This window comes from Diadema antillarum, unplaced genomic scaffold, assembly GCF_040938485.1.
Source record: "Diadema antillarum isolate AM-2024a unplaced genomic scaffold, OU_Dant_1.0 seq00000985_RagTag, whole genome shotgun sequence".
NCBI classification, from domain to species: Eukaryota; Metazoa; Echinodermata; class Echinoidea; order Diadematoida; family Diadematidae; genus Diadema; species Diadema antillarum.
The window spans coordinates 4,670-30,611 of record NW_027271825.1 but is presented as its reverse complement, the minus strand read 5'-3'; the positions used below and the strand labels follow the sequence as shown (position 1 = coordinate 30,611).

The following is a 25,942-nucleotide window of genomic DNA, read 5'->3' as shown; positions in this document are numbered from 1 at the left end:
TTTGACCAATTATTTGCATTATTCTAACATTTCTAAATGGTAGGAGATAGAAATTAACTGTAATTTTCGGTTAATGCACTCACTAGCAAGTTGAAAAGATGTCTGAGAATTGTTCCGTCATGACTTCTGCATGCATACGCACACAGCGCTGAGCTGAGTTGAGTGAGTGTTGATGTCATGCATGTCACACGGCCACGGTCGGCGTCTGATTGGATGCCGTGGCCATGGGCGGCTGTGGCCTGGGGCATGGGGGATGTTTCACGAAGAATTTAAGTCAAACTTAAAATGTAAGATTGACTAAAAATTGTGGTATGCTGTGTGTGTCTTGTTGTCTCTACTTGTGTGTGTGTTGTGTCTGTCAATGTTGCTCAACTTTGTAGAGAAGCACTCTGTGAGAGCACAGATCTAGCTAATTTAGCTTCACGAAGCAGCTAACAAAGTTTAATTTCCACCAAAAAGGACAATGATCTTGTTCTTCAGTTCTTAGATATATTCTACCAGATAGAGATCAGTGATTTCCACCCATACGTATGCATGCGCCATGCTAAAAATCGCCCGAATTCCCAATCTACAGAAGCTTTGTGAGTTTTGTTACATTATCAACCCTCAGCTGCGCGGCACCTAAAGCAATTAAAGCAATTAAACCCCTCCAAGGCCAGCGGGCCAGACGAGATCCCACCCAGACTCCTGCAGCTTATTGCACATGTCATGAGATAGCCCCAGCTCTGTCATTCCTATACCAACAGAGCTACAATGATGGTATAGTTCCATCACAATGGAGACAGGCCCTCGTAGCTCCTGTACACAAGTCTGGTGACAAGAGCGAGACCTCAAATTACCGGCCTATTTCACTAACCTGCATTTGTTGCAAGGTAATGGAACATATTGTCCTTAGCCAAGTTTCAAAGCATCTTGCATCCTGTAACATCCTCTCAGATGCACAGCATGGCTTCCGCCGAGGACTCTCCACCACCACTCAGCTCACATCTACACTACATGACTGGTCCTCCACCATCCAGAAGCGTAGCCAGGTTGATGCTGTTTTCTTGGATTTCCAGAAGGCCTTCGATCGGGTGCCCCATCAACGTCTGTGTACCAAGCTTCGCTATTATGGCATAACAGGGGACACACTAAACTGGATTATGTCATTTCTCACCAACAGACAGCAAGCTGTGGTTGTTGATGGTTCCAAGTCCACATGGAAGAATGTCACGTCTGGAGTGCCCCAAGGCTCAGTACTAGGACCAACTCTTTTTCTCCTCTTCATAAATGACATACAAGATAATATCCAGTCTAATATCCGCCTCTTTGCTGATGACTGTGTCATTTTCAGAGAAATAAATGCAATCTCAGACCATCACATACTACAACAAGACCTCCTGCAATTATCCACGTGGTCTTCAACTTGGCTTATGAGCTTCAATGTGAAGAAATGTGCCGTCCTATCTATCACCCGGAAACGTAATCCCTCCGTTTTCCAGTATCATCTCCACAATGTCCATATACCTAAGGCACAGGAATACAAGTACCTGGGAGTGACAATCACTCATGACTTGAGCTGGAACAAACATTGCCAGAACATCAGACACAGAGCAAGCAAGACATTAGGGCTTCTCCGCAGAACATTATCCCCATGCACGAAGGAAGTAAAGGCCAGAGCCTATACCGCACTTGTCCGGCCCCAACTAGAATATGCATCAGAGGCCTGGAACCCACACACAGCTACAATGGTAAACTCTCTTGAGCAGGTGCAGAAAACTGCTGCTCGGTTTGTACATGGAGACTACAGGTATTCAACATCTTCCTCAACGCTGGTCTCAGCTCTTGGTTGGGATAGTCTCCACACACGACGCCTCCTTGCACAGTGCACCCTCTTTCATAAGATACACTACTGTCAACTTCTACGTTTACCACATGTGATTTTCCCAGCTACCTACATAGGAAGGCATGATCATAAGCTCAAGTACATAATCCCAATCGCGACCATAGATGTGTTTAAATTTTCCTTTTTTCCCCGAGCTGTTAGAACCTGGAACCATCTGCCAGGACCTGTGGTCACAATTACCAACCCATTAACATTCAGAGAGGCTGCTCTTCCAGTCATCCGAGTGATGCAGCCTCCTGTTGGGTCACACATGCTCTAAGAAAAGATGCATGTTTTTTTTTACTAGCACTATGCACCGTCACTTTTATTGTACATTAGTGACATTTAAAATCATCCTGTTCACCATGTCACCTCTCACTGACGCACGACACTTCTACCATCCCGGGATAGTTTCAAGGAACTGCTGAAAGGGATTACTACTTCAAGGTTCAAGGTTCAAGGCACGTAGCGCGCCTCGCAGCGCGCAGACTAAAAAGTCGCAGTTAAATCAGGCACTTCAATGTGCGTATGAAAACCTCAAAAATGCGCAGCTTGAACTCCCAAGCCAAGTTCATTGACCCTACTTGCCAACATATAGAAAATCCTTTATGAAATCCATAAAAGTTACCGGATCACTACCAAAATCATCTGTTCCTTGTAGAAAATACATTTGTATGTATCTTTCTCAACCTTTCCTGCAAGTTTCATCTAAATCCATTCCCAACTTTTTGAGTTATTTTGCACACGGACAAACAAACAAACGGTAATGAAAACATAACCGCCTCGGTTCTCCCTTGGCAGAGGTAATAAATAACAAAGGAATTATTCTGTAGTAAACATAGGGTCTAGACATTAATGACAATTTGAATTAAAGTGGATGGTGATTAGGCTAATAAGATTGAACAGAGAAACAAGTGGCATAGAACATCTACCATTGTAGCCTGTCTTGAATTTAAGTTTGACTTAAATTTTTTGTGAAACACCACCAGATTGTAGAATCTAGAAGTTATGCTGTCAGGCTCCCTAAGTCATTTGGAGTATCGTGTGTATCATTTTGCATTTTCTTGGTCCTCTGACTATCTTGTCTTGCTGGAGATGCCCACAAAACAATCAACGGCGTCTGGTCGGTCTAACAATCAACATAATTGAAGATATAGCCCTAGTGATGCCCACGTAATTTAGACATTAATTTCTCTTTAATTGTAGGGTTTGAATAATGCATAATGGTAAATTTGTACGTAGGTGAGATCATGGTCGGCATTGAGATTAGAACATTTAACAACAACATGTGGCATATTGTTGTATGTTGCTGCAGCTACAATGTATGCAGAAAAACTCGCCACGATCACTGTCAAACTATTCATTGCTAAGTCAGATGCAGCAAGATAAGAACACAGTCTACACATGTAGAAATGAAACCTAATGATGTTTACCTGTCAAAAGCAAGCATCGCGTCATGAAACGTCTCTAACAAAAATAACAGCATGATAATGCTGTCGTTCTTTTCCCTTTTTTTTTCTCTCTCTGTAGTGGTATATTTAGGTGTAGATGGTGTCACAGTGTTTTTATCTTTGTGTGCATTTCTAGGTGTGTAAAGAGAAATATTGAACCAGATGGAGGGAAATACTGCAAGACAAGTTTCAGCTGCACATGCAGGTTTGTGATCTGATTACCATCTTTCTTGAATTGTCTTCTCTTTAATAGAAAAAGGCAAATTGCATCACAGCTCTTCTAGCATTGTTGATTGTCCATTACAGTATGTCTCAATGAAGAAGTCTCAATAGAGACATTCACGTTGTCACTGTATGTCTCAATGAAGAAGTCCCAATACATTGTAGAGACATTCACGTTGTCACTGTATGTCTCAATGAAGAAGTCTCAATAGAGACATTCATGTTGTCACTGCTTAATCCGTTCTCTGTCAATGAGTCAAACGTACACACATTTTGCATTCATGACCAAATGGACAGGAATTTTATGGGAGGCAGAGGGTTAAAAACTTATAAAGCAAATTATGAGGTATTCCTGTTTAATCCACTGATAAGATTAAGATGCATGAAGACTTTATAACAGTGCATTGTGAATTAACATGATTTTAAAATTGGAATTGATACATTGTACACTTGTAGTTACGAACTCCCCTTCTGTCTGTTTTGTCCTAGATGATTTTGACCTCATCGAAAACGAGACCTTTGATTTTGATCTCTCGTTGTCACCCCAAGAGAGGTATGTATACTGTTTGTCAGCAGTTAAGTCTCTTGATTTATCTTAACGTGTTTTCTGTGTCTGGCTCTTCTCTCTTTTCTGCTTGTCCCACTACCCCCCCCCCCCACCAAATGTAATTATGGTTCTGTTAGTAGTACAGGTTTGATGATTGAAATACTGCATCAAAGAAAAATCTTGTTGCTCACAGAATACTTACAAATGTACTTTTATTATGTTTTTATGAATGTATGATTTAGAATTTGTTTCTTTTAAAAATGGCTTACCTTTCTTTCTTAAATCAAAAGAATGATACTCATTCATTTCTCAGTACAGGCTCTCTGTTTCCAAGTCAGATCTTTTGGCACTGAGATGACAATGTTCAGTTTTTCCACTCATCAGTGTTTTTCCATACCTGGAAAAAATAGATCAATATTTTCATAGTGGCAGTGTGGTAACTATATCTACTGCTTATTTTGATGTACATGTCATTTGTACATTAGTGTCAAAGTTTGTTTATCTTTGCATTTAAACATTTCTTCCAGACAAAAGAAAGGGATTTTTGTGAGGGTGAGGAGTGTCTGATTATGTAAATTCTTGATTCTTGCAAAATTTTATTTTATTTATCCTTTTTTTTTTTGGGGGGGGGGACCTTTCAAGACCATGAGTTATTAGGCATATTTTAAAGACATTGGAGTGTCCGATCCCTAACCAATTCTTTATTAATTTTTTTTTTTTTTTTGGAAATACATGACTTTTTTGTATGCTTTTGCATGATATTAAGATATATGTGTAAGTATGACATCCTGCACTTTTTATATTGATACTGTGCTTTTACCTATCAGACTTAAACTATGTTCACAACTTTTGTTGCATGATGACATTGTGAATTAGATCATGTTTAATAGAAAAGCCATTGAAGCTGCCCAAATCTCTTTGACGTTTGACTGGCAACTAAACAGAATTGGTGTCATGTTTGTTTTGTTTTTGTTTTTTTCATGTGATTTTTGCCACACCACAACTATTTTGAGATATCACTCTTGGATGGCCTCTGTAACACTGAACCATATAATTAAGATTACTGCTTTTCCCAGAAACTTCCCTTTCACCCACAAACCTGGCCAGCCACATGCTTCAGTGAATCACTGGAGTCCATATTTGTTTTGCCTTAAACCTGACCTAGTGTATATCACCCTCTAATCTTGAAAGCTGCATTTCACGATGTGTCTTGTACAGTCATCCAGGCCCTCAGAAAGCAGATGCTGAGGACGACGTGTGTGAGGACGAGGAGGATGAAGTCTTCATGGGTCCTGTAGGCTTCAAGGAGCAATGTGTTGCCACTAACGCAGAGCTGGCCATTGCTGAGCGCAAGTCTGTGAGCCCTCCAAGTGCAGCACAGTTTGCGTTGATCTTCAAGGAAGCATGTTCTGTTGCCCTGGAGTTTGAGAAGATGTCCTCCAAGGCCAGTTCATCCTCCTCAGCACACAGCTCCTCCTCTGGCTCAGGCTCCTCGGAGGTAAAGGATGCAAGGGGGTCAAAGGCAGCCACGGATCTGAGCCGTGTGCAGGGGACTGACTGCAACACTGAGCCCAGTGAGACTGAGGAGGGCCTTGCTCACAAAGAGGGGACATCAAACAAATCTGAATTGGAGCACTTTAAGAGGGAAGTGAAGCGTGACATACGTTGCCCGATGCGACGTGCGACATACACCATCAAGACCAATCAACCCAGCCCGTACCCAACCAAACCACCATCACCTATGAAGAGAGAGCCACAGAGGGAGATGCAGCCACCAAGCACAAAGCTGTTTCGGCCACACCCTCCCCAAACCCACGCCCCATCCAATGGGAGGGGCTCCATGCTCCCAATGAGCAGGCTACGCCGGCCCACGGCCCTGCCCAGGCCAGCCACGGGTGGTACTCAGAGTAATGGCAGCAGAAATCCCACCAGTCACACAAGTTCTGATGGACCTGGATCACAGATCCCAGTCAGCCATGCTCACACATCTCCTGCCAAGAGACCGGTAAGTAATGCACATCAAGTTAGTATGATCTTTCAGTCTGCATTTTTTTTGCTCTCATAATTCATATAAGAGACACATCATCATGACATGCCACTACAACTATTCCATGTAGTTTTATCAAATCTTTTTTTATAAGAACAAATATGCAAATGGTGTTGCATTTTCAAATGCATTCAGTCTCAGTTTATACAGTGTGTCATACAGTGCAGAAGCCTAGCTTGAGAGCATCCTAAACACTTCCAGCCTGTACTGTCCCTTGCAGAACAGGGTCGGAAAGTGCACCTTGGCGGACTACCTCAAGACATAGTCCTGCCTCATCTTGAATGAGGCCATGTGCATACAATGTACCATGCGTGGTTGTAGACCATGCGTTATTGAGTTTGTAGACGGCTGATAATCAATATTTATGCAAATTGTTAGCTAGCGTAAGTTTGTAGTATGTAGCATTTACAGAAGGAATGATTGCATGTTGGTCTATAATTCAAAATAGGATTTAACAGTAAACTTTGGTATGTATCAACACATGTTACAATGTCCTTTCAAGGATTTGAGGGCCTCCAAAATAATCTTTAATTATTCATTTCCTAAAGACCCAAAGAGAGTTCCCACAAATTAAAAAGAGGAGGACAAACACTCACAAAATATGTCACCGTGACACAGTACATCACAGTATGGTACTGTTCACTCTATTTCAAGACTGTTCACTCTGTTTCAAATTGACCACTCTCTTAGTGAATACTGAATCTCATGGGAAGAAGTTTCTGCATTGCATGTCATGGCCAAGCAAAGACATTCAACACCATGCTACTTCCTTTTGACTCTGTATGATAGTCTCTATCTGACAATCGAGCCAGCTGTCTGTCCCGATGAACAGTGATGAGTGATTGTGAATTGACCGACCAGCATAACTTCTGAGTTTCACTATGTTCCAACAGTCTTGCTTGGTGCATAAGTTATGTTGAACTCCACGTCATGTTTTAGGGGTTGTCTACCATGTTGAAATTGCAGTCTTTCCTGAAATTATTAATCCTTTCATGTGTGTCCATTCTTTGTAGATCTATATCAATTGACCAAGTCTAGTCAACTGGTGAAAGTCTCTGGGTGTTGTGCTGTCTTCATGTCATCTAAACAAGTTTCTTTATACTGGAATAAATAACTCACTTTGCTCTTTCTCTATTCAAGGCAAGTTCCAGGATGTCTGGTCTCAAGAAACCTGGATTCAGCAAGACGAGCAATGCTGGGACAAAGAACAATGCAGGTACGCAGTCAAAAACTGCACTCATACTTTAAGTATGGATGAAACATTGCTTTTCAGAGTAAATACTTGGTATGATATTTCATCAAGTAATTGGCATCTGCAGAAGACTTATCCCTAAAAAGACTGGGCTATTTTAGTAGCTCGAAAGACTGGGGGGGGGGGGGCCTAAAGAGCCCCCCCTTAAGATCTCGGCCGTGGATCGCGCAATCGCCGCGAAAATTTGCACAATGGTAGTGTGCGATGTAATCTACAAGATCGTATATTTAAATTTTCCAAAATAGTCTTCTTTTATTTTATTTTGATTAATTATGCTAATTTATGCGAGAAATCAGACTCTTTGATCTAAATCAGTAAATAAAGTTCCAAAAGTGCTAATTTTTGGTCTAATTATTCTTTGTGGCATTCTTAGCAAATGCACTTGAAAAAAAATTCGGTATCAAAATTAATTTCTTCTTCATTTTATTGTTTCATGAATTTCTTATGTATTTCTTTGTTTTTTCGACCTTTTGTTTTTGTTGTTTTTTTAAACAAAATTTGTGGCAGACACTTTTTGAAGCATAATACTCCTAAAACAAATTCATTTTAGCCATTGAGAGTAAAAATAAGCATATTTATATGAACCATGTGAAAAAAATCAATTTGCATTGACTTTGTGCACAAAATCACATTTTTGAGCCATTTTCGGCCTCACATGCATGTACAAAATGTTATATAACTTCAGAACCGTACCCCCCGGCATCACAAATTTGGTGTCAAAATGTGCGGGAAACTTGAAAGAAAAAAGTCATAGAGCATCGCGGCGAGAGCATTGCGTGTTGCAGAGTAATCACGCGAAATGTCGAGGGGGGGGGCCTTTTAGGCCCCTCCCCCCCCCCCCCCCCCCCCCGTCTTTTTAGGGTTAAAGCCCTGTATACCTGAACTGCTCTCAGCTTCCGTCTCAAAACTCACCAACTGCCCACAGCTGCTCTTGTGTGAGTATGTGTGAATGTTTGGATGCAGGCAGAGGTGCATGTAGAAATGTGTGTGTTTACCAGTACTTGCAAATTTCATACCATCCCTATATCACCCTACTTGCAGAGTTACTCTCCGAAATCCACAACCAATGTGCCTAGCCCCATGCGAATCTACTGTTGCAGAGTTGCAAGGCTCTGGCCTCTCTGCAGGTATGGTTGTCCACGATAGACTGATTTCTCCTCCTCCAATTAAAACATGCAGTTGCGTGCTGGTTCCTAAGAAAAGACTGATAAGATAGCGCAACTTTCTGAGGTGCGTCAGCATATTTAATCAAAACATGCCTTCCATGCCTGTTCCCTCTGATTCATGAACAAGCAAGACAGTGCGATGCAATTAGAGAACTTAGTTACTTATTTCATTTTTGGTGTTCCCTTGCGGCTGTAGCATGTACCATCACTGATGTCACATAGATACTTATATGGATGTATTGTAATCAGATGCCAGACCCCTCTAACTGGTGTCCCAAATTTTAGAAATTGTCTTAATCAGTGTAATATGTTTTGTTTCTCAGAGAATGTTCAACCTAAGCCTGCCACCAATAAGCCCAGCGGTCTGAAAGCACCAGGCAAAAAGCTGAGTTTGATGAAACCCTCAGTTATCAGTCGTCCAGGCCAGAGGAATGGGGCTGCCCACTCGTCTCAGACTGCAGGCGGAGCGGGAGTTAGCAAGCTGCAGCCCATGAGAGCAACCATGTCATTTGGAACAGGTTCATCAGTAGCAGTAGCAGCTGCTCCAAGCAGGGGTAAAGACCCCAAGAAGACTACACCCCCATCCCAGATTTCAGCAAACACTGGTATGTTGCGCAAGGATTTACAAGTTCAAAGGACTCATGATGACCAGATACTTCTGCATGTTGCTCAAAGTCACCTCAAGACTTTTAGTGACATTAGCTGACCAAACTACAACAAGCACTTATCAGTATTTGAATCAGGTTGATATGTTGCAAAGTGGCTTGATTAATTTCAGTGTTTTCTTGTTTTGAAGAAAACAAGATTTGAGGTGGTGACATCATATTTCAAGGCACCTGCTGTGAATTGCCATGCTTTTTCATCAGTTCAATTCATTCCGCCAAGCTTGTCCTAAGTTCTAAAACTAGCCTACTCAGGTATAACAGTGTGCCTTGGTCCAGCAGGATGGCCACAATTAATAATGAAGGTAAATTTCCATTTTGAATTTGATTAGTAATTTCAGCTGACGACTAATGTTTCAAATAGTATCTTGCACCCTTTTATGGATGGAAACTGCTATGCAAATAGTTTGTGTAGCAATGGTATGAAAATGCATTGCAAATTGTGATGCACTACCATGATAGTTATTCCCTGGGCCATGGTGATACAAATGGGACTAGGGAGATTAGGTAAACTTCATTCACAGGCAGTTAGCTTCCAGATGTCTCTGCCAAACAGCAAAGAAAATGTAGACAGGGTTGACGTGTGACCAATACCACTGTTTTGTGGAAACCTGAAACTTTAAATCAGTATTCCATGACTTTCTTGCTTGATATCTCCGTATTATGAAATTTTGATGTGGCTATTTTTAGAGGTCAACTTAGAAACACAGTGGCACTTCACTGCGACATATATGAAAGCATTTTGTGCGTTTAAAGTGCTTTTAAAATCTGATAAATGGTACACAATGAACATAAATCTTATCTCATATATGCTATTAAACTTTCTGGTTTTCATTTCATCTTTCATTTTTACTCTGTTGATTTCCTGCAGTAAAAAAAAATGATCTTTTTATCCTTCAACCACCCATTAGGTAAGAGGAAACTTGCCACGCCCCGTGCAGTGACACCCCGTGCAGCCACGCCGTGTACCCCTGTATGTCAGGAGAAAAAGGTTGTCCCCAAGAGATTGCTCTCCAGTGGTTCCACTGCCCCTGCAACCCCAAAGAGAGGTGCAGTCACACCCAGGTAAGAAACCAAGGTGCCCACATAATGCACCACTGTGTAATTGTCCTACCACATTCTTTCTTGTTTGTTTGTTTGTTTGTTTGTTTGTTTGTTTGTTTTTGTTTTGTTTTTTGTTTTTTTGTGATATAATTCATACTTTTGAACTCAGGGTTATCTTTGGCAGGACCAGCCCTGATGAAAGGCCAAGATTCACCCATGCCTGAAAATGTCCTATAATGTGCTATGTACACAATACACTATCATGAGCACTTTCACCCTTTATCAGACCTCCCAACCACTCTGAATTTGGAGGAAAGAATCTGAATTTTGACCATTCTCAGCTCTTGTTTCAATAGGAGCTTCCTATTTTTCTTGATAATTTTACTACGCAATCCCATGGGAAGTGTACTTTCTTTCCTACTTTGTAGCCAAATCATCACTATTTGTGACCCTGCACCTCAAAACAAACAAAAAGTCGCCAGACATGAATTTTTAGTTAAGACCATATTCTGAAAGAACAGACTTTAAGCTTTAAAATGATGTATAACTCAAATCAAATGGACTCTCCTAACCTATCTAAATATTGGAAAGAAAGCACAAAGTCAGGAAAAGTGTGAACTGAGAAAAGAGGCTCTGAAGTACAGTGTCTATTCAAGCGCTTAATCTTTACCAAACCGTGCTGGCTGTGCGATGAATGGGACAAAAAACAGGAAGTAAACTACCAGAGTAACAACAATGAAGGAATTATCAGATTAAATTGAAATTAAGCATGCCTCATTAACATATTCTGTCCATAATTAATGCCAACTTTCCAAGCAGTAGCACTATTCTTTCAAAAGTTATTAGAGTTGAAAGTGAAGAGTGTGGACAAGGTTTTCAGAAATGAAAAAGGGATTCTAAAGACACACCTAATCACACTATTCTACCAAAAATGTTCGAGATAAACTGCTAAAAAAACACACTTTCCTGCCCGGTTTACGATACCAAATTTTGGCATAATGTAAAAGAAGATCCGTTCTTTCAGAAAATATGAAAAAGTCAAGTTCGGCTAGGTTGACCCATTTCACGTATTTTCAGTCCTCACGCAAATTCAGTGTGTGCGACTTTATGTTCGTTTTGAGGTGCACTGTCACATTTTTCAGTCAGAAAGGTTGGGAGGTCTGCTTTATGCATCCTTGCACTTTGCTTTCTGCTTGCCACACTTTGTCATCACCATTCAGTAATCCCTCCAATCTTGACTTAGTTGTAAAGTTAGCAAACCCACTTGGGGGTGGCAGTGTGCCTTGGTCCAACAGAAAGGCCATGAGGACACATTAAGGATAATGGGGATTAGTTAATCTTTTTTCACTGACTGTTAAGAGTTCAGTCATCTGCGCCAATTCATGAAGAAAGCACAACAAGGGTTAACATACATCATTGAGATCCTACTCTTTTGAAAGAGGTCATGAACTCAAAAGTCAAGTGACATTACTACTGTGATAAACCTACTAGAGTAAGTCTTCAGAATACTGGGTATCGAAAAAAATATCTCCCAGGTGCATTGCTTTCTGCATCTCTCTCAGTTGTACGACTTCTATTTCTTAAATGTGTAAAAGTGTAAATTTCCCAGATTAAGATCCATGCAAATTGTAATATTTGTTGCTGCAAAATTTGCAGTAATTTGCATATCATGCATTCCGTGGGTCATGTGACATAAACATCAGAATGATTTACTGAATCTTTTCCGTGCAGACATTTCCACCAGTGAGTGTTTAACATTGACCTACTGTACTACTATGCTGGTGGTCATGATTTGTTACAGTATATTGCAGAATCTGGTTCAGACACATGGGAAACTGACATCTAATTTTTAAATGAAATATTAGGCTTAATGTGTTCTGGTGTAACTAGGCTGTGACTATCTATGAAATGCGGAACATGCAAAATTCCTCTCTTTTCATTGTTTAACTTTTTGTCAGACCACGCAGATTCATATAAAATATTCATATGAAATGCAGAACGTGCAAAATTCTTCTCTCTTCATTGTTTAACTTTTTTGTCAAACCACACAAATTCATCCAAAAAAAAGAAAATCAGAAGAAAATCTTCACTTTCACATTGATAATTCTCTTTGCCTTGCATCATCAGGAGATCCACCTCCAGTATTCCGAGGCCCTCTACACCTGTCCAAGCCTCCAAGCCCCACACCCGACACTCCAGTATTACGACTCCACTGAGTGCCGCCAGACCTGCATCGGCTCGACGCATGTCTGCTATCCCCACCCCAGGCAGGCGGCCAGATAGTTCCCTCAAAAGATGTGGAAGTACCAGTAAGATTGGATCCAGTGTTCCCAGGTGAGCACAAATGCAGTGGCACAGAACAATAATGCAGAAAATATCCTTTATCCAGCTAACTGTGTAAAGTATAGCTTGCAATGCTCATTGATCCATTTTTGCCAATGATTGCAGGGGTGAGTGCCTGATACATTCAGTGTATCAGACAGTGGTTTGATTTCACACCATTATGATTTAACAACAAGGAAATCAGAAAAAAAAAATATATCAGAGCTAAAGGCTTTTATCATCCTGTAATGAAGCAAGACATCATGTGGCACCTGCACAAGATTTAGAGGAAATACGGATGACTCTGCTGCCAAGATCTCAACAATCCATGTTTGAAATTGAAGTCACTCTGTGTGAGAAGATCCAGCATATATGGCTACAGTATTTAACATGTTGGCCTAAATATGATTGCTCTGTTCTTTTTGTTCTTATCTTTTATTTCTTTTAGGCCTGCTTCAGCTCAGCCAGTTCTGGGTGAAAATCTCATGATTTCACCCCTCCAACTAAGCCCTCTGATGTCCCCGCCCCAGTTCCAGCTCTCCCCAGAACCCGCCGAGGGGGTCACCAAGGAGACGACACAGACATCAGCCCCTCCTACACAATCAACCTCACCAGAATGCACCATCGCTACAACCAAGACCCCGACTCCAGCCAATGTCTTGAGGTCAAGGACTAACGTCCAGGAGTCTGAGACAGAGACTAACCTTGTAAAAAACGCCACACCTCGTAATGCACCAGCTGTGGGACTTGTAAGCCAAACTTTTACCTCACTAGCATTGGTGAAATTTGTATTATGTTTCCTTTTGGAGGGGGGTAGCTACTAGAGAGAGGATTATCTCCATTTCCCTTAGCCCCGAAGAGTACTAATTTAACTGCTTTCTTTTGTACTGAGATTTTGTAGGATTTTGAATTCACAGACTTGCCTTTCGGGGAATTAAAGACCCAGTACTGTGGGCATTCATGGGTGACCCGATCTATTCTCTGCCCACCAGGATACATTTGAAAACCACGAATAGATTGATCAGCGAATACTGTAAAAGTGGAAATTTTCGCGGTGTTGAAATTTTCGCGCATTTCGCGCAACCCGAAACTAGCGCGAAAATAAAAGCACGTGAATATTTCTGCTTGCCATATGTTCCAGTAGTTGATATCTTGATTCCGCGGTATTAAAAACACGCAAAAATCTTCTTACCCCGCTGAGCGTGAAAAATTAGTCACGCGAAAATATCCACTTTTACAATATGTGCATTGAAGCATACGCTCATCGGTAATGGTTGACTCCAGTCAAGGTTCTTCCTCTGTGTGTACTTACACAGAAATAAGTGATAAAGCTGTACTCAATTCATTACAGGGATTCTTGAATATATCTGAGCTGGGCAAGCATTCCCACTTTATGGTATTCCACGATCCCTGGGGCCCGTTGCATAAAAGTTACAATTATGGTAACTTTGCCATCCAATGGTAACTTCCATGGAATTCTTGATTTTGATTGGCTGTTGAGTATTGTTGCTATGGTAGTTACCATTGGATGGCAAAGTTGCAACAATAGTAACTTTTATGCAACAGGCCCCTGGTCTTTGAGTTATTTACACTCTTCAAAGTGATGACCTGTGTGTGTATTAAAAATTGTATAATGATACAGGTGAGTGCCTGTGTTTAAAATCGTTCATAGGACTCTTCAGCTACATTTTCCAATCACATGACCATGTTGTTCATCGATTGCTGAATGTTTAAAGACTTCATTCAATTAAGAAAGAAATTTGTAAATTTCCAATCTAACTCAGATGCAAAATGAATTTTGAACAAAAGTGTCTCAATTATCTTAAACCTCTTCAAGGAAACCTTTTCTCACAAAAACTTCAGTAAAAGGTATACTGAATGTCAGCAATACCTCTCAATGTGCTATTGGATAGAATTAGGTTCTCCTATTAATATGTAAATTTCACGTTTGAAAAGCCAATGATGACCGCAACCGGACTGTCCAATGTTAAGTGATGACGTGTAAGCTTGTGTAGACATTCCATGTTTCTATTTGCTAATCTTTATTCCTATGACCTTGAGTTTGATTATCCTTGCTCTTTTTCTGGCATCCATTCAGCAAGCAATTAATGCCACTTTTACTTACCATTTTTCTGCAGCTTGTAGATTTCAGCAGTGCCACACCTAAGGAGAAGAAGGTGAGTTTTGAATGCAGAAAACGTTGCTCAAGTTGGTGCTTGATTAACATAGCAATATTTGTCAAAATATCACTGAATTTTCTTGAAATAACTTCATACGTGATATATGCACACATTTATCCAGTCGGATTAGGTAAGCCGAGTAGAGTTCATTGTGACAGGCAGATGCCCTTACAGTGCTGTTACTTGGCGATGATTTGGCTTCTCAATCAAGAAAGAAGGCCTATTGGTTTGTGCCATGTTACAATTAAACAGTGACAGATGAATGATAGGAGTTAATGCAATTCAGAGGCTATGACATACTCTAGGATAAATATGCAGGGTATAGATGCTGTTGAGAAATACAAAGCCTCAATCTAACATGAAATAGTTTCTATAAATGATTACATCCTTGAATTATTTCTTCGGTGTATGTTTGCTATAATATAATTTCTTAAGTTTAATTATATTTTGGAGCGATGATATCTCGGTTTATCCTAACTTTTATCATGTAGTGCCTTCTTTTTCACCTATTGTCAGAGTTTAAGAGGCATGTTAAATGATGGTGCCCTAGTGTGAAAGATCAGAATACACACTTTTTAGAGCTGACTTGTTTTTGGGGTAGACATTGACTATGACACTTTCTTACACGTGTGAAGAATGTGTAATGGAGAAAGTGGTGAATCTCATTTGGGGTACACATTGTGAAAGTTGCTCAACACTACGGGACTATGTATAACGAAAGTGGCCCCACGTGTAAGAAAGGTGTGTAGACCCAGAACCTTGGTATGCAGGATGCCACTCACTCTCCACATTCCATTTCTCTTGTTCAGGGCGTGAAGAGGCCGCAGCAGCTGGCCGAGACCGCTGACAAGGAGAATCTGATCACCTTCTGAGAGAAGGGGCCGGACTTTGTCGCCCCTGACTACCAGCTCACGCAAGACTGGTACTTCATTGCCTCTTTTCTGTATCATTCCAAACACTCTCCTTCCCTACCGCTCTGAAGAAGGTATTACTCACCACTCTGGGGGATTGTGCTTTTGCGCTGATGTGTGAATTCTGTCACCAGAGTGCATCCATAGACTGGTATCATATCTTGTGACATTGTAGTTACAATGTGATGTGTTCGTCACTAGTTAAGAATTGGGCACCAGAGTCTATTAGCTCAATGGTAGAAGCCTTTTTTTGCAATGTTGTAAAGTTTCACCAAATTTCATCTCAAGATGGTATTTGATGTTAAAATGACATGTATGAATGTCATCTCAAACCCAACCATCAAGCAATATGAAATGAATGTGTTTCTTGTCCTGTCTTCTTTGAAAGGCTCTAAGCAGCCTTAAACTCCCACCCCACCCCTCTTTAAAGATAAGAAGGTATAATATTATTAGGTAGAATTTACACCACCTCCATATGCATTTAATAGACATGATAACATGTCAAAGATCTGCCTTTAATAGATTTTAGTTACTACACCTCCCCATCTCCCCTCCCCCCCCCCCCATGATGCTTTTGCTAATGAGAACAGCTGCTTCAGTAGCTCTACTGTTTCTCAGCTAGTGACGTATCACTAATCCTATTGTTGTTGCTTTGCAGTTGCATAACACTAACAGCTTAGACAAGTGAAGAAATGTTCAGTACAGTTTACACATTGGATTCTCAGGAAGAGAATGAAAACAGACCAAAGTGTGATGGGACAAAATTATGGTGTCCTCTCTCCTCCCAAACTACATTTCTGCCAACTCCTCTTGGCGAGGATAAAGCTATTCCTAGGTAACATTCTACCAGGCAATAGTCAATAGATGTAGCATTGTATGATTAATGTGATATGAAAATAGTTATCTATGATGAGTATTGGTTCAACCTAACACGTATGCTCTTGTAGTCCTTTTTGATAGACGAATATCATTGGATAAGTTGTTGTAAAGTCATATCATTCATATTTAATATCTATTCTATCTATGGTTTGTACTGAGTAACACTGATTTAGTATAGCTAAAACCCCTATTTTGTGATTTGATATATTACATACATTATTCCTGTATGATTCATGATATCGATACTAAATCACACATTTTTATTCACTATATCATTATACCTAAGATGCTCATGGTTTCTTTGGGTGGGGTTTTTTTTTTCAGACTGAAGCTTAGATGGTGTAGTATTATTTAAACACTTAATTTTTATTTCTACTTTTCTTTTTTAACAATTGGAAAGCATGTACAGTCACCCACTTGTTAGCTTAAACATGTTTAGTTTAAGTATAGTAGATTCTGGTATGACCCAAAGCAAAAATCAGGAATAGTATGTCTTTGTACAAGGGGGACAACCGGGTGAATGTAACTTAGGTTTAACATTGACTATGTTCATTGTAGATAATTGAAAGTAGTAATATTGTTCCACTCAAGTTCGTTTACTGCAGTAACTACACCTGGGGAATTATTAAAGGTATACATGTGTTTATGTGCTCATGTAAATAATTGAGCCTGAGGAATAGGATAGACCGGTCGAGCTACATTTCTGTTTCCTGATTAAAACTCATGAAAGCTGAAGATGTGCTCATGCCTTCTGTTTGCCAGTTTGTGATGACAAGGCTGGCTTGATCCACTTGATTTTTGCAGTGCTGTATAAAGAGAGTCTGAACAACTGCTAAATTGGATGCCATGTCGTAACCCGCCACATTACCCGTTAGAGAGTTAGTGTGTACGCTCAGGCATCATAATGAAAGTGAGCCAAATAAAGGGTAGTGAGCGATGGGCATTGCGTACGAGTGCGCTTTCGTAACAACATGGCTCCACAAAGATCACGGGACCAGTTTTGACCAATTGCAGACTTGGAAAACTCATAAGCCAAAAACCGACTTGGCCAAACTCTATTTATATTCGGCGCTGGATTTGTGCATATTTGATGCAACTGAATCACTGCCATGTAAATGGAGACAGCACAGCCACAGACACAGATCATAAACTGACATCAAAGATGTGTATGATTGATTACTTTGCAATCTGAGTATAGGGATATCATGTAGCAGAATGCCTCCAGGAATTCCTTTCTGACTGAGCTTGTATGTTAAATAAAGAACAACTTAAGAGTATGTTAACTTCATGATGGCTGTGGCTGCAATTAGAAAGGTCTAACGAGTTCAGGCGTATGACACAGTGAAACTAAATAGATGGTGGATGGACCTGGGAAAGGATAACTTTAATTTTTCTTGAAGTTTTCACTAAAGTACAATTGCTTGACAAAAGACAGTGATGAGATATTTAGGTAAGCAATTTAGTGCATATACTGGGCTAAGAATTAGACAATCAAGATTCAACATCATATCTGTACAAAATATAACTTATCATATATACCCTCTCAATTACTAACCTGTCCGCATTTCTGTTTTGATGTATGCAGTATGCTGGACATTTTGTAATTGCATTATATAAGCTACAATGTATACAGAGGATGTAGAATACTCCAGAGATGTGATGATCTACATCTCAAGCGCAAATTTAGGTCTGTTCTGCCTTAAATTCAAAGGGGATTGCATTGACCCAAATCCATGCTGGAGCTTTAATGCATTTGATTTTGTTGGTTTTTTTTAAATCTCAGTGCAAGCGCTATAGATATTGTGTAAAGGGGAGTATACTAGTATATGTCTGCCTGGTTGAAACGAGTCTTGAGAGGAATTGTGTGGTCTGTTGGCTCGCATGTCGTTTCACATTCCTATCCGATGTTGTGGGTGTGCACTTTTGTCCTGGGGCCAAACATGCTCTCACATCAACAGGTACAATGCATATACCATGGGCCAGTTTACTTTAGGGGTCCCCTGTCATCGCATAACACACGCTGTGCAGGTTCACACTTTTGCGTCAGCAGCTGACACTCGGAGTGGAGCCGTGCATAGCGACGTTGCAATCAGAAAGACCTTCTGTTGTGATCATCTGTGTGCCCACACTGCGGCAGGCTCTAAAGATTGCAATTGAATGGACTAAAAGATCACCCCAAAACCAGCGCATCAGTAAGAGTCTATGTCCTGTATAACAGTGCAGATCATTTTAGATCTTTGGGTAGTAAGAAACAAGGCATTTTGCACAAAAGCTTTTGTAGGGGTCAGGAGAACATTTTTGTAAGTTTACTCTGTTTTGTTCAAGGTGTTATTACAGCTGTATTTAAAAATGCTATACCTCCATTCTATTTCATTTCTGTATGTACGTAATACTGATCCCAGATAAAGGAATACTCTGAATAATTTGTTTGGGGCAACTCCCTTAGGCCTCCCTGCTGTGTACATCATTGGTTAGTAGGAGACTACAGAGAAGTTGCACGAATAAATCAGTTTGGTGTACAAGCATGTGAGTATTTTGAATTACCCAATGAAAACTTGTATGAAACATGATATACACTTATAATGAAGTCAACTTTGTGCATCACTTCTCACAACAGAATGCATCACACATTTTACTTTGTCTTTATCACTAAGCTTCTAGACAGAAATATCTATTCTAATGAATATCATATGCTTATATTTTTTCTCTTATGCCAAAGAGCTCTCTGGCAATACATCCTGATGGAAAAGAAGGCCTGTGCATAATTGAATCACCTACACCCCCAAAGAGTGTAAAGTACCTTTCCAATCAATTGATGTTTAGCATAATCTTTCATCTTGCAGGACATCACATTATGTACATAAACTGCTGGTTATTGTTTTGTTAGATATGATGTGTGGTATTAAATTTTCGTTATACATTTTGTAATTCGTTTTGTATGCCAAACATTTTCCCTCCTACTGAGGCCCATTTGAAGATTCAGGTGATTCTGTACTTGGCGTGATGTACAGTTCCACCATGATTTAGGTCATGAGTAATTTGCAAACCTTCCATCCATCATTCCTGGTTACACTCGGATTTCGCATCTTGGAAGCAGTGCCATGCAAAAGAAGTGGTGTCCATGCGATGTGGAAGGGCAGTAGTGTGAACTCACCCTCCTTAGTTGTACCTCATTTGCTGCATCCCCCATCTCCTGCCCCCCATTGCTCAGCTGGACTCCAGCATTCCAACGGAATGCCAAGCCCACTCCAAGCCAGACTGCCAGCCAAATGCTGTCAGTGTAATTAGCCATAACTCACCAGGCACTGATCGCCCTTCGTGGGATTGTAGGAGAGGGTGGGTCAGGTTGGAAAAGGATGAGAGGGTAAGTTAGGTTTGGGGTGGGGGGGGGGGGGGTGGGTGGGCATTCCTGGGCATGAAGCTGATGAGGGGGTATATGAGAGGGTACTGCTGGTACACCAGATGTTCGGCATTGGGGAGGTAGAGGGGAGGGGAAAGGAAAGAGTGGTAAGTGGAGGGCGCGTATTAACTCCTAACAACATTATTTTCCAAAGGGGCACCTTAGAGGCCTGAAAGGGATTTTAAAACATTCTTGTAAGCCCTACACCATCACTACGCATGTGCTATACCATAGATTCATTCATGTACGCTGCATCCCATGCTCTTGTATCTTGGTTTTAAAGGAAGGTATCCCTGTAAATTTGTGCATACTGCTATGGAAAATGAGGGTGAAATGTGGGGGGGGGGGGGGGAATGACAACAAAAGGAAGAAAGAAATTGAACTAAGTGGAGTGATGTAGGGCTAACGACTTTGCACAATAATAACAAGCACGTTTCAAGCTTCATATTCCAGGAACATGTTTTGAGGCAAAAGAGATGGTCATGTGGTTTTGATACACGGTCTATATTTTAACACAAATCAGTGTAATTAAAAGAAAACCTTTTCAGTTGAGCAGCTGTATCATTTCTGAATTTCATAGTACATGTGTACTTTTTGTCAGTTATGTATGTCCATACCACTATGTGAATACATACATTCTGTATAATGTGTGTGCTTATGTGCGAGTACATGTACACTGTATTTCAATGCGGTACCACAAAGCACAGGGAATTATTGCCCTTTATAGATAACTTGTAACTTGCAATCATTCAAGTTATTCAGCCACATGCCTTCTTACTTGAAAGAGAATAGTTGATTTTATCATCATCTGCCCTAGCTCCATCCCTCCTAATGAGCTTGCATTGGATGATTAATTTTACTCCTCATTCTCCAAGTACTTGGCATGTTGACTCACCCTCTCCCCCCTCAAGATCCTTTCACTGTCCATTAAATGCCATACATCTCGCTCTCTCCCTTTCTCTCTCTGTGCTTTATACTATGGTCTGGAATGTCGTGTATAGCATGTGTTGTGCACGAAGGAGCAGGGCTGGTGCTACTATAAGGCATGTGTGATGTCTGTGACTGCAAACGTAACGTTGCTGGGGTGACAAGACCGTGTATCTCAAATTTTGGTGAAAGAACGGCTTTTTTTGATTAATGGTCAGATGATCAGTTAAGTGATATCCTGTCTTACCCCCAAAATGAAGCCACCACGGCATGTGAAGGAAAGGCCATCCCATTTGATATAGTGCTTTGGCTGTCATGTTTTTTGCTCTCCTGAACATTTGACGATTAGATATGAAATCTTGTCACCCCAGTGATGATAAAACTTTGTGCTTATACTAGTAACCTTTACTGTCATTTTCTGCCCACTGCTTTGTGCTCTGCGTTTGATATGATTTGTCAAGATTTTGTTTCACTTACAGTATGACGTGGGCAAATACTGTATGAAGGCATTTATTTTACATGTTATTTACTGAACTCATATGTATTATTTTGTATATTTTGGAGTGTCTCTCATCTGGTGCATGTTTGCTGGAATTTACAATGTAGGTGTTACATAACAAGCATCTACCACTACAAAGAAAGGAATGAATAGAGACTCTGTGTTGCATATGTATATCTAAACAGAGATGCAGATGTGCTCTAGATTGTGGAGATGTATGCATTAATCCTGATAGATGTGATATCCAGTGCACTGTTTTCTCACTCTTTCTCCTGATATCTCTCTTTTGTCAGAAGCATGGCATTATATAAAGACAATGCTTGATCAAACAAAATGTCTAACATGAAATCATGAAACAGAAAGAGGCAATTTACTAATTGTGAGCTATTGTTTCATTGTACCGGTAATCATATCTGTTAGGGAAAAAGAGTTCTATTTTCAGTGAAAGTTAATTTTGATGAGCGTATCAGTAGATTACACATGATTATCACCTAACTTGTCACTGCAAAAAACATGAAATCATTAATTTGTTCTTTCACTTCTCTTTTCTTAGCCAAGGGGCAGTTTAGGGTATGGTCACACATGTACAGTCAACCTTGCTTAAGCCAACCTGGCATAAGTAAGTCAAACAATCGTGCAAGTTGAAAGGTCTTTTCAAGTCTTCTTCTCTTTATATTCTGTTGATTTTAACCCTTCATTTGTCGAATTTTCTCAGTCAAAGCTATTTCTTCAGTCTATTCGCAGATTCAACTTACGTGAGGTTGACTGTGCATGTTATTGCATTATCCAACTCTGTCATTATTAATCACTAATGAGACCATGTCAATAATGATCAGATATTCATCATCATGGAGAGGAAAAAAAAAAATTATAATAATAATTTTGGAGGGTGGGGTGGGGAGGGGGTTCCAAAAGCCAAGAAGAATGCAGCTTCATGGAGACATGTCTGTAACACATGACAGACACCAAGAATTCAATGTAATGTCATGTAGGTTGATTATTCATGTGATGTATATATGTATGATTGTACATCTTGAGGAAAGCATATGTGTAAACTTATTTACTACATTATGTGTGAATTCAAATTGCAACATGAGATAATTTGCTGATTTATGTACATCCTGTATAAGACATTGAAGAAATATATTGTGGCATTATTTGATTGTCGCATGTAATGAAGACTGTGTCGATAGATGTCTATGTTGGAATGTTGTGCATGCTCTCCACTTTATGAAAATGATAAAGAGTATGCAATTCTAAGAGGAATTCAAACTTTATTTGATGAAAATCTGTTTTGTAGTGGCTGAGATATCCAAACAAAACAAAACAAAACAAAACAAAGAAAAACAAAGTGATCCTAATAAAAGGTGGGTCCCACCTTTTATTAGGATCGTTTTGTTTGGGATATCTCAGCCATTTCAAACCCAAATTTCATCAAATAAACTTTGAATTCATTTTAGAATTGTATGCTCTTTCATATTTCATAACAGGTTTTTCATTATCTTAAAACAATCATCATAAAAAAAAATGTAGGAAACCTGAAGCCCCATCTCAACCAAAACTGTCATTTCAAACATTTTAAACTGAGTCCATTATCAACATGATCAGATAGAGCAGAATGAAATCACTGATACTCCACCTGTTGCATAAAAAGAAAATTTTTGAAGTTACGATAACAAATTATTTTCTTTGTTTTGTTTTGTTTTGTTTTGTTTTTTGCTCGACAAGTTTAATCTCAAATATCGAAACTTGCAAAGAATGGATCTATGCAATTAAATTCTTCATATTCTCTCTCAGTTTGCAAATAGTTTAGAACTGGTGCAACATCAGTTGTAAAGCACATACTCATCCAATTACCCCTCACAACACAATTCCTTCATAATGACATTGAAATTTCATGCAGTATTTATCATAAATGCTAGAGTGGGCGTCTTGATAGAGTTAAAGGTGTTCTTTACCATCGGGGGCAGTGATTTAAAAAAAAAAATGCTTGACTTATCACATTTGATGCAAATGTGTAGGTTAGTTGTATCACAAAACTTCCTACAGTGTATCATATAAAAATTTTGCAGTAAAGCCTAAAATGTAAGGAGATATCACTATTTATCTTGATAAGACATTACTGTAGACAGTTTATTCTAAAAAACAATTTTATCATAACTATTGTTCACATTTCATATATTCTACAATGTGTAACATTGATTATACTGATTAACATTTTTACATATATGTTATTTCTATCCCCAACTCACATTTCAGAACTATTTAGCACTAAAGCTGGGTTTTCTTTTGTCTGCAAATGCTATATAATACCTTTAAGTATGCAGGTTATCTGGCACTGGGTGGCTAATCGCCAGTGTGGTTGAGATGGGCGTGGGAGATGCATACCATCATATTAAAACAGATTGTCTATGTAAATATGCATTGAACTAAGTACTGGTACATGCTGAAGGATGAGATTAGGTAAGGCAGCTGTGCAAGTTGTCCTGGTATGCATTGGTATGGTGTTCGAACTGAAACTTTTCAGTGTGCATGAGTATGCCTATGAGTTCTTTCTTTCTCTATCTTTCTGTTTGGTGTTGTACAGTGTGTTTTTTTTTTCAGTGAGTGCAGGTTTGATTTGTTTTGGTATGAATGTGCTCGTGCATATTGTGAGTGCGTGTGGTTGTATAGTCTATATGACTGTGTAGGTCCAATATTGGTCTGTATGAGTGTGTGTGTACATGTATAACTCTTGATCCAGTTTTAGGGAGACAGCATATGGGACATGTATACTAAGCATTGTCATCAGTAAAGCATGGATTGAATGGGATGAAATATACATGTAGTTGAAAACGTTAAATGTATTACATGTATTTGCCATTTGCAGATGAAACAAAAACCCAGCTTTAGTGATTCAAAATAGTTCTAAAATGTGAGTTAGGGATAGAAAAAATCAATGAAAAACTGATAATCAGTATAATCAATGTTAATTATTGTTAAATATACAAAATGTGAACAATATTGGAAATAACATTGTTTCCAGAATAAACCATCTACAGTTCTGGTTTATTGAGAAAAGTAGTGAAATCTCCTTATATTTTAGGCTTTATTGCTAATTTTTTATATGGTAGGATTTTTGTGATACAACTGTACAACTGATTTGCTATATGCATCAGATATAGATAGAGAATTATATATACTTTCCCTTCTTAATCAAGGCAGTGATAACATGAGGGGCTGAATCGTCCATATTTCTAGAAGTGGCCATTCTGTTCGAGACCCTGTCCTTTCCAATCTTCAAATGTTGTGGTTTCAGTGGTTACTGCAAATGACTCCATCAACAATTTTAGTCAAGAAATCAACTTGCCTCTAAGTCATGTGAGAGAAAAAGAAATAACCCTATGTATTCAACATTCCCTTCTTTTTCTTCTTCTTCTTCTTCTTCTTCTTCTTCTTCTGCTTGGTAGTGTTCAAAGTTTTAACCTTATTTCTTGTCCTTTGAATGGATAAAGAAGTCATCGCTGTCGCCTCGTGTAAGAGGAAAATCCAACGATCAATGACTTTTCGTAGCTGAGTCTTGATTTAAGGCAAAAAACGAGGGGGGGGGGGGGGGTAAGGGAACACCTCTTCCCCTCCCAATCATGCTAGAAAATTAACATCTAACGAGTTGTCTCGGTACAGTAGTAAATTCAATTCAATTCAATTTCAATTCAATTCAATCATAGTTTATTTCCAATCATCGAAAATCAAAAAACATAGTACAAAGTATACATGTGATGAAATATTGTTCAAACGTTTGCATAAGAATCATGTAATATATATACGAGACATATTATAGAACAACATATAACATGTACAATATTTAGGAAAACACTGTATAAATACTTCGTGGGCGAGCGAAAAATAAATTCGATTATGGAAAATAGTGATCCACTAAAAAGCATAGCTTGTCGGACGTGGATCGCTAGACAAATAATGAGTAAATTATATACTATTCTATAACAATATACATGTAATTATTTTGAGATACACCGGTTGGGAAAAAATATAGAATACCAATGCTAGTGCCCGGACACTGCTCACTGAACCACGTGTACCGGGAAAATATGACAAGGACAACACGTTCGTACACACATTCAATTACCCACACGTATACACTGTAAGACGCGAGACAGTACCGAGAGGAGAGAAGACGGTAACAATACAAGTCTACGAAGAACAAGAGACAGGAAAGGAAGAGGAGAGAAGAAAGAAGAGAAGTCTGCACACAGAACACGCCAAGTGCTGCGACATCAGGACAAGTGAAGGCTCAAACATAAATCAAAACAATTTAAATTATCTAAGATTATAAGTAGAAAGTAGATATTTTCTGAGTTTGTATTTAAATGTAACAAATTTGGGGGAATCTTTTAAACTATTATCTAAATTATTCCAAAGTCTGGGTCCGGTATAAAGAAATGTATTTTGGGCATGTGCGGTTCTCATTAATGGAAGATGAAATTCGTCGGATCGTCGCGTGGGATAGTTATGAACATGACTATTTCGATGAAATGAATCATGGAATATTTTAGGTAAAAAGTTACTGTT

At 39.4% G+C, this 25,942-nt stretch overlaps 1 protein-coding gene across 1 annotated transcript; it reads left to right on the top strand.

Annotated features, from left to right (window-relative positions):
- The first annotated feature begins 875 nt into the window (after window positions 1-875).
- Window positions 876-15,629, top strand: LOC139742201 (uncharacterized). The gene is made up of 10 exons (XM_071652778.1): window positions 876-1,230; window positions 4,027-4,090; window positions 5,303-6,089; window positions 7,272-7,364; window positions 8,875-9,154; window positions 10,123-10,276; window positions 12,383-12,589; window positions 13,026-13,326; window positions 14,716-14,754; window positions 15,567-15,629. Exons 1-10 carry the CDS (start codon window positions 876-878, stop codon window positions 15,627-15,629), a joined length of 2,343 nt encoding a protein of 780 aa, XP_071508879.1.
- The last annotated feature ends 10,313 nt before the right edge of the window (window positions 15,630-25,942 follow it).

Excerpts from the sequence above, each read along its gene's own strand:
- LOC139742201 (XM_071652778.1), top strand. The coding sequence starts at position 876 with ATGGAACATATTGTCCTTAGCCAAGTTTCAAAGCATCTTGCATCCTGT. Across the intron at positions 4,091-5,302 it reads TCGTTGTCACCCCAAGAGAG|TCATCCAGGCCCTCAGAAAG; the intron begins GTATGTATACTG and ends TGTCTTGTACAG. Across the intron at positions 7,365-8,874 it reads CAGGTACGCAGTCAAAAACT|AATGTTCAACCTAAGCCTGC; the intron begins GCACTCATACTT and ends TGTTTCTCAGAG.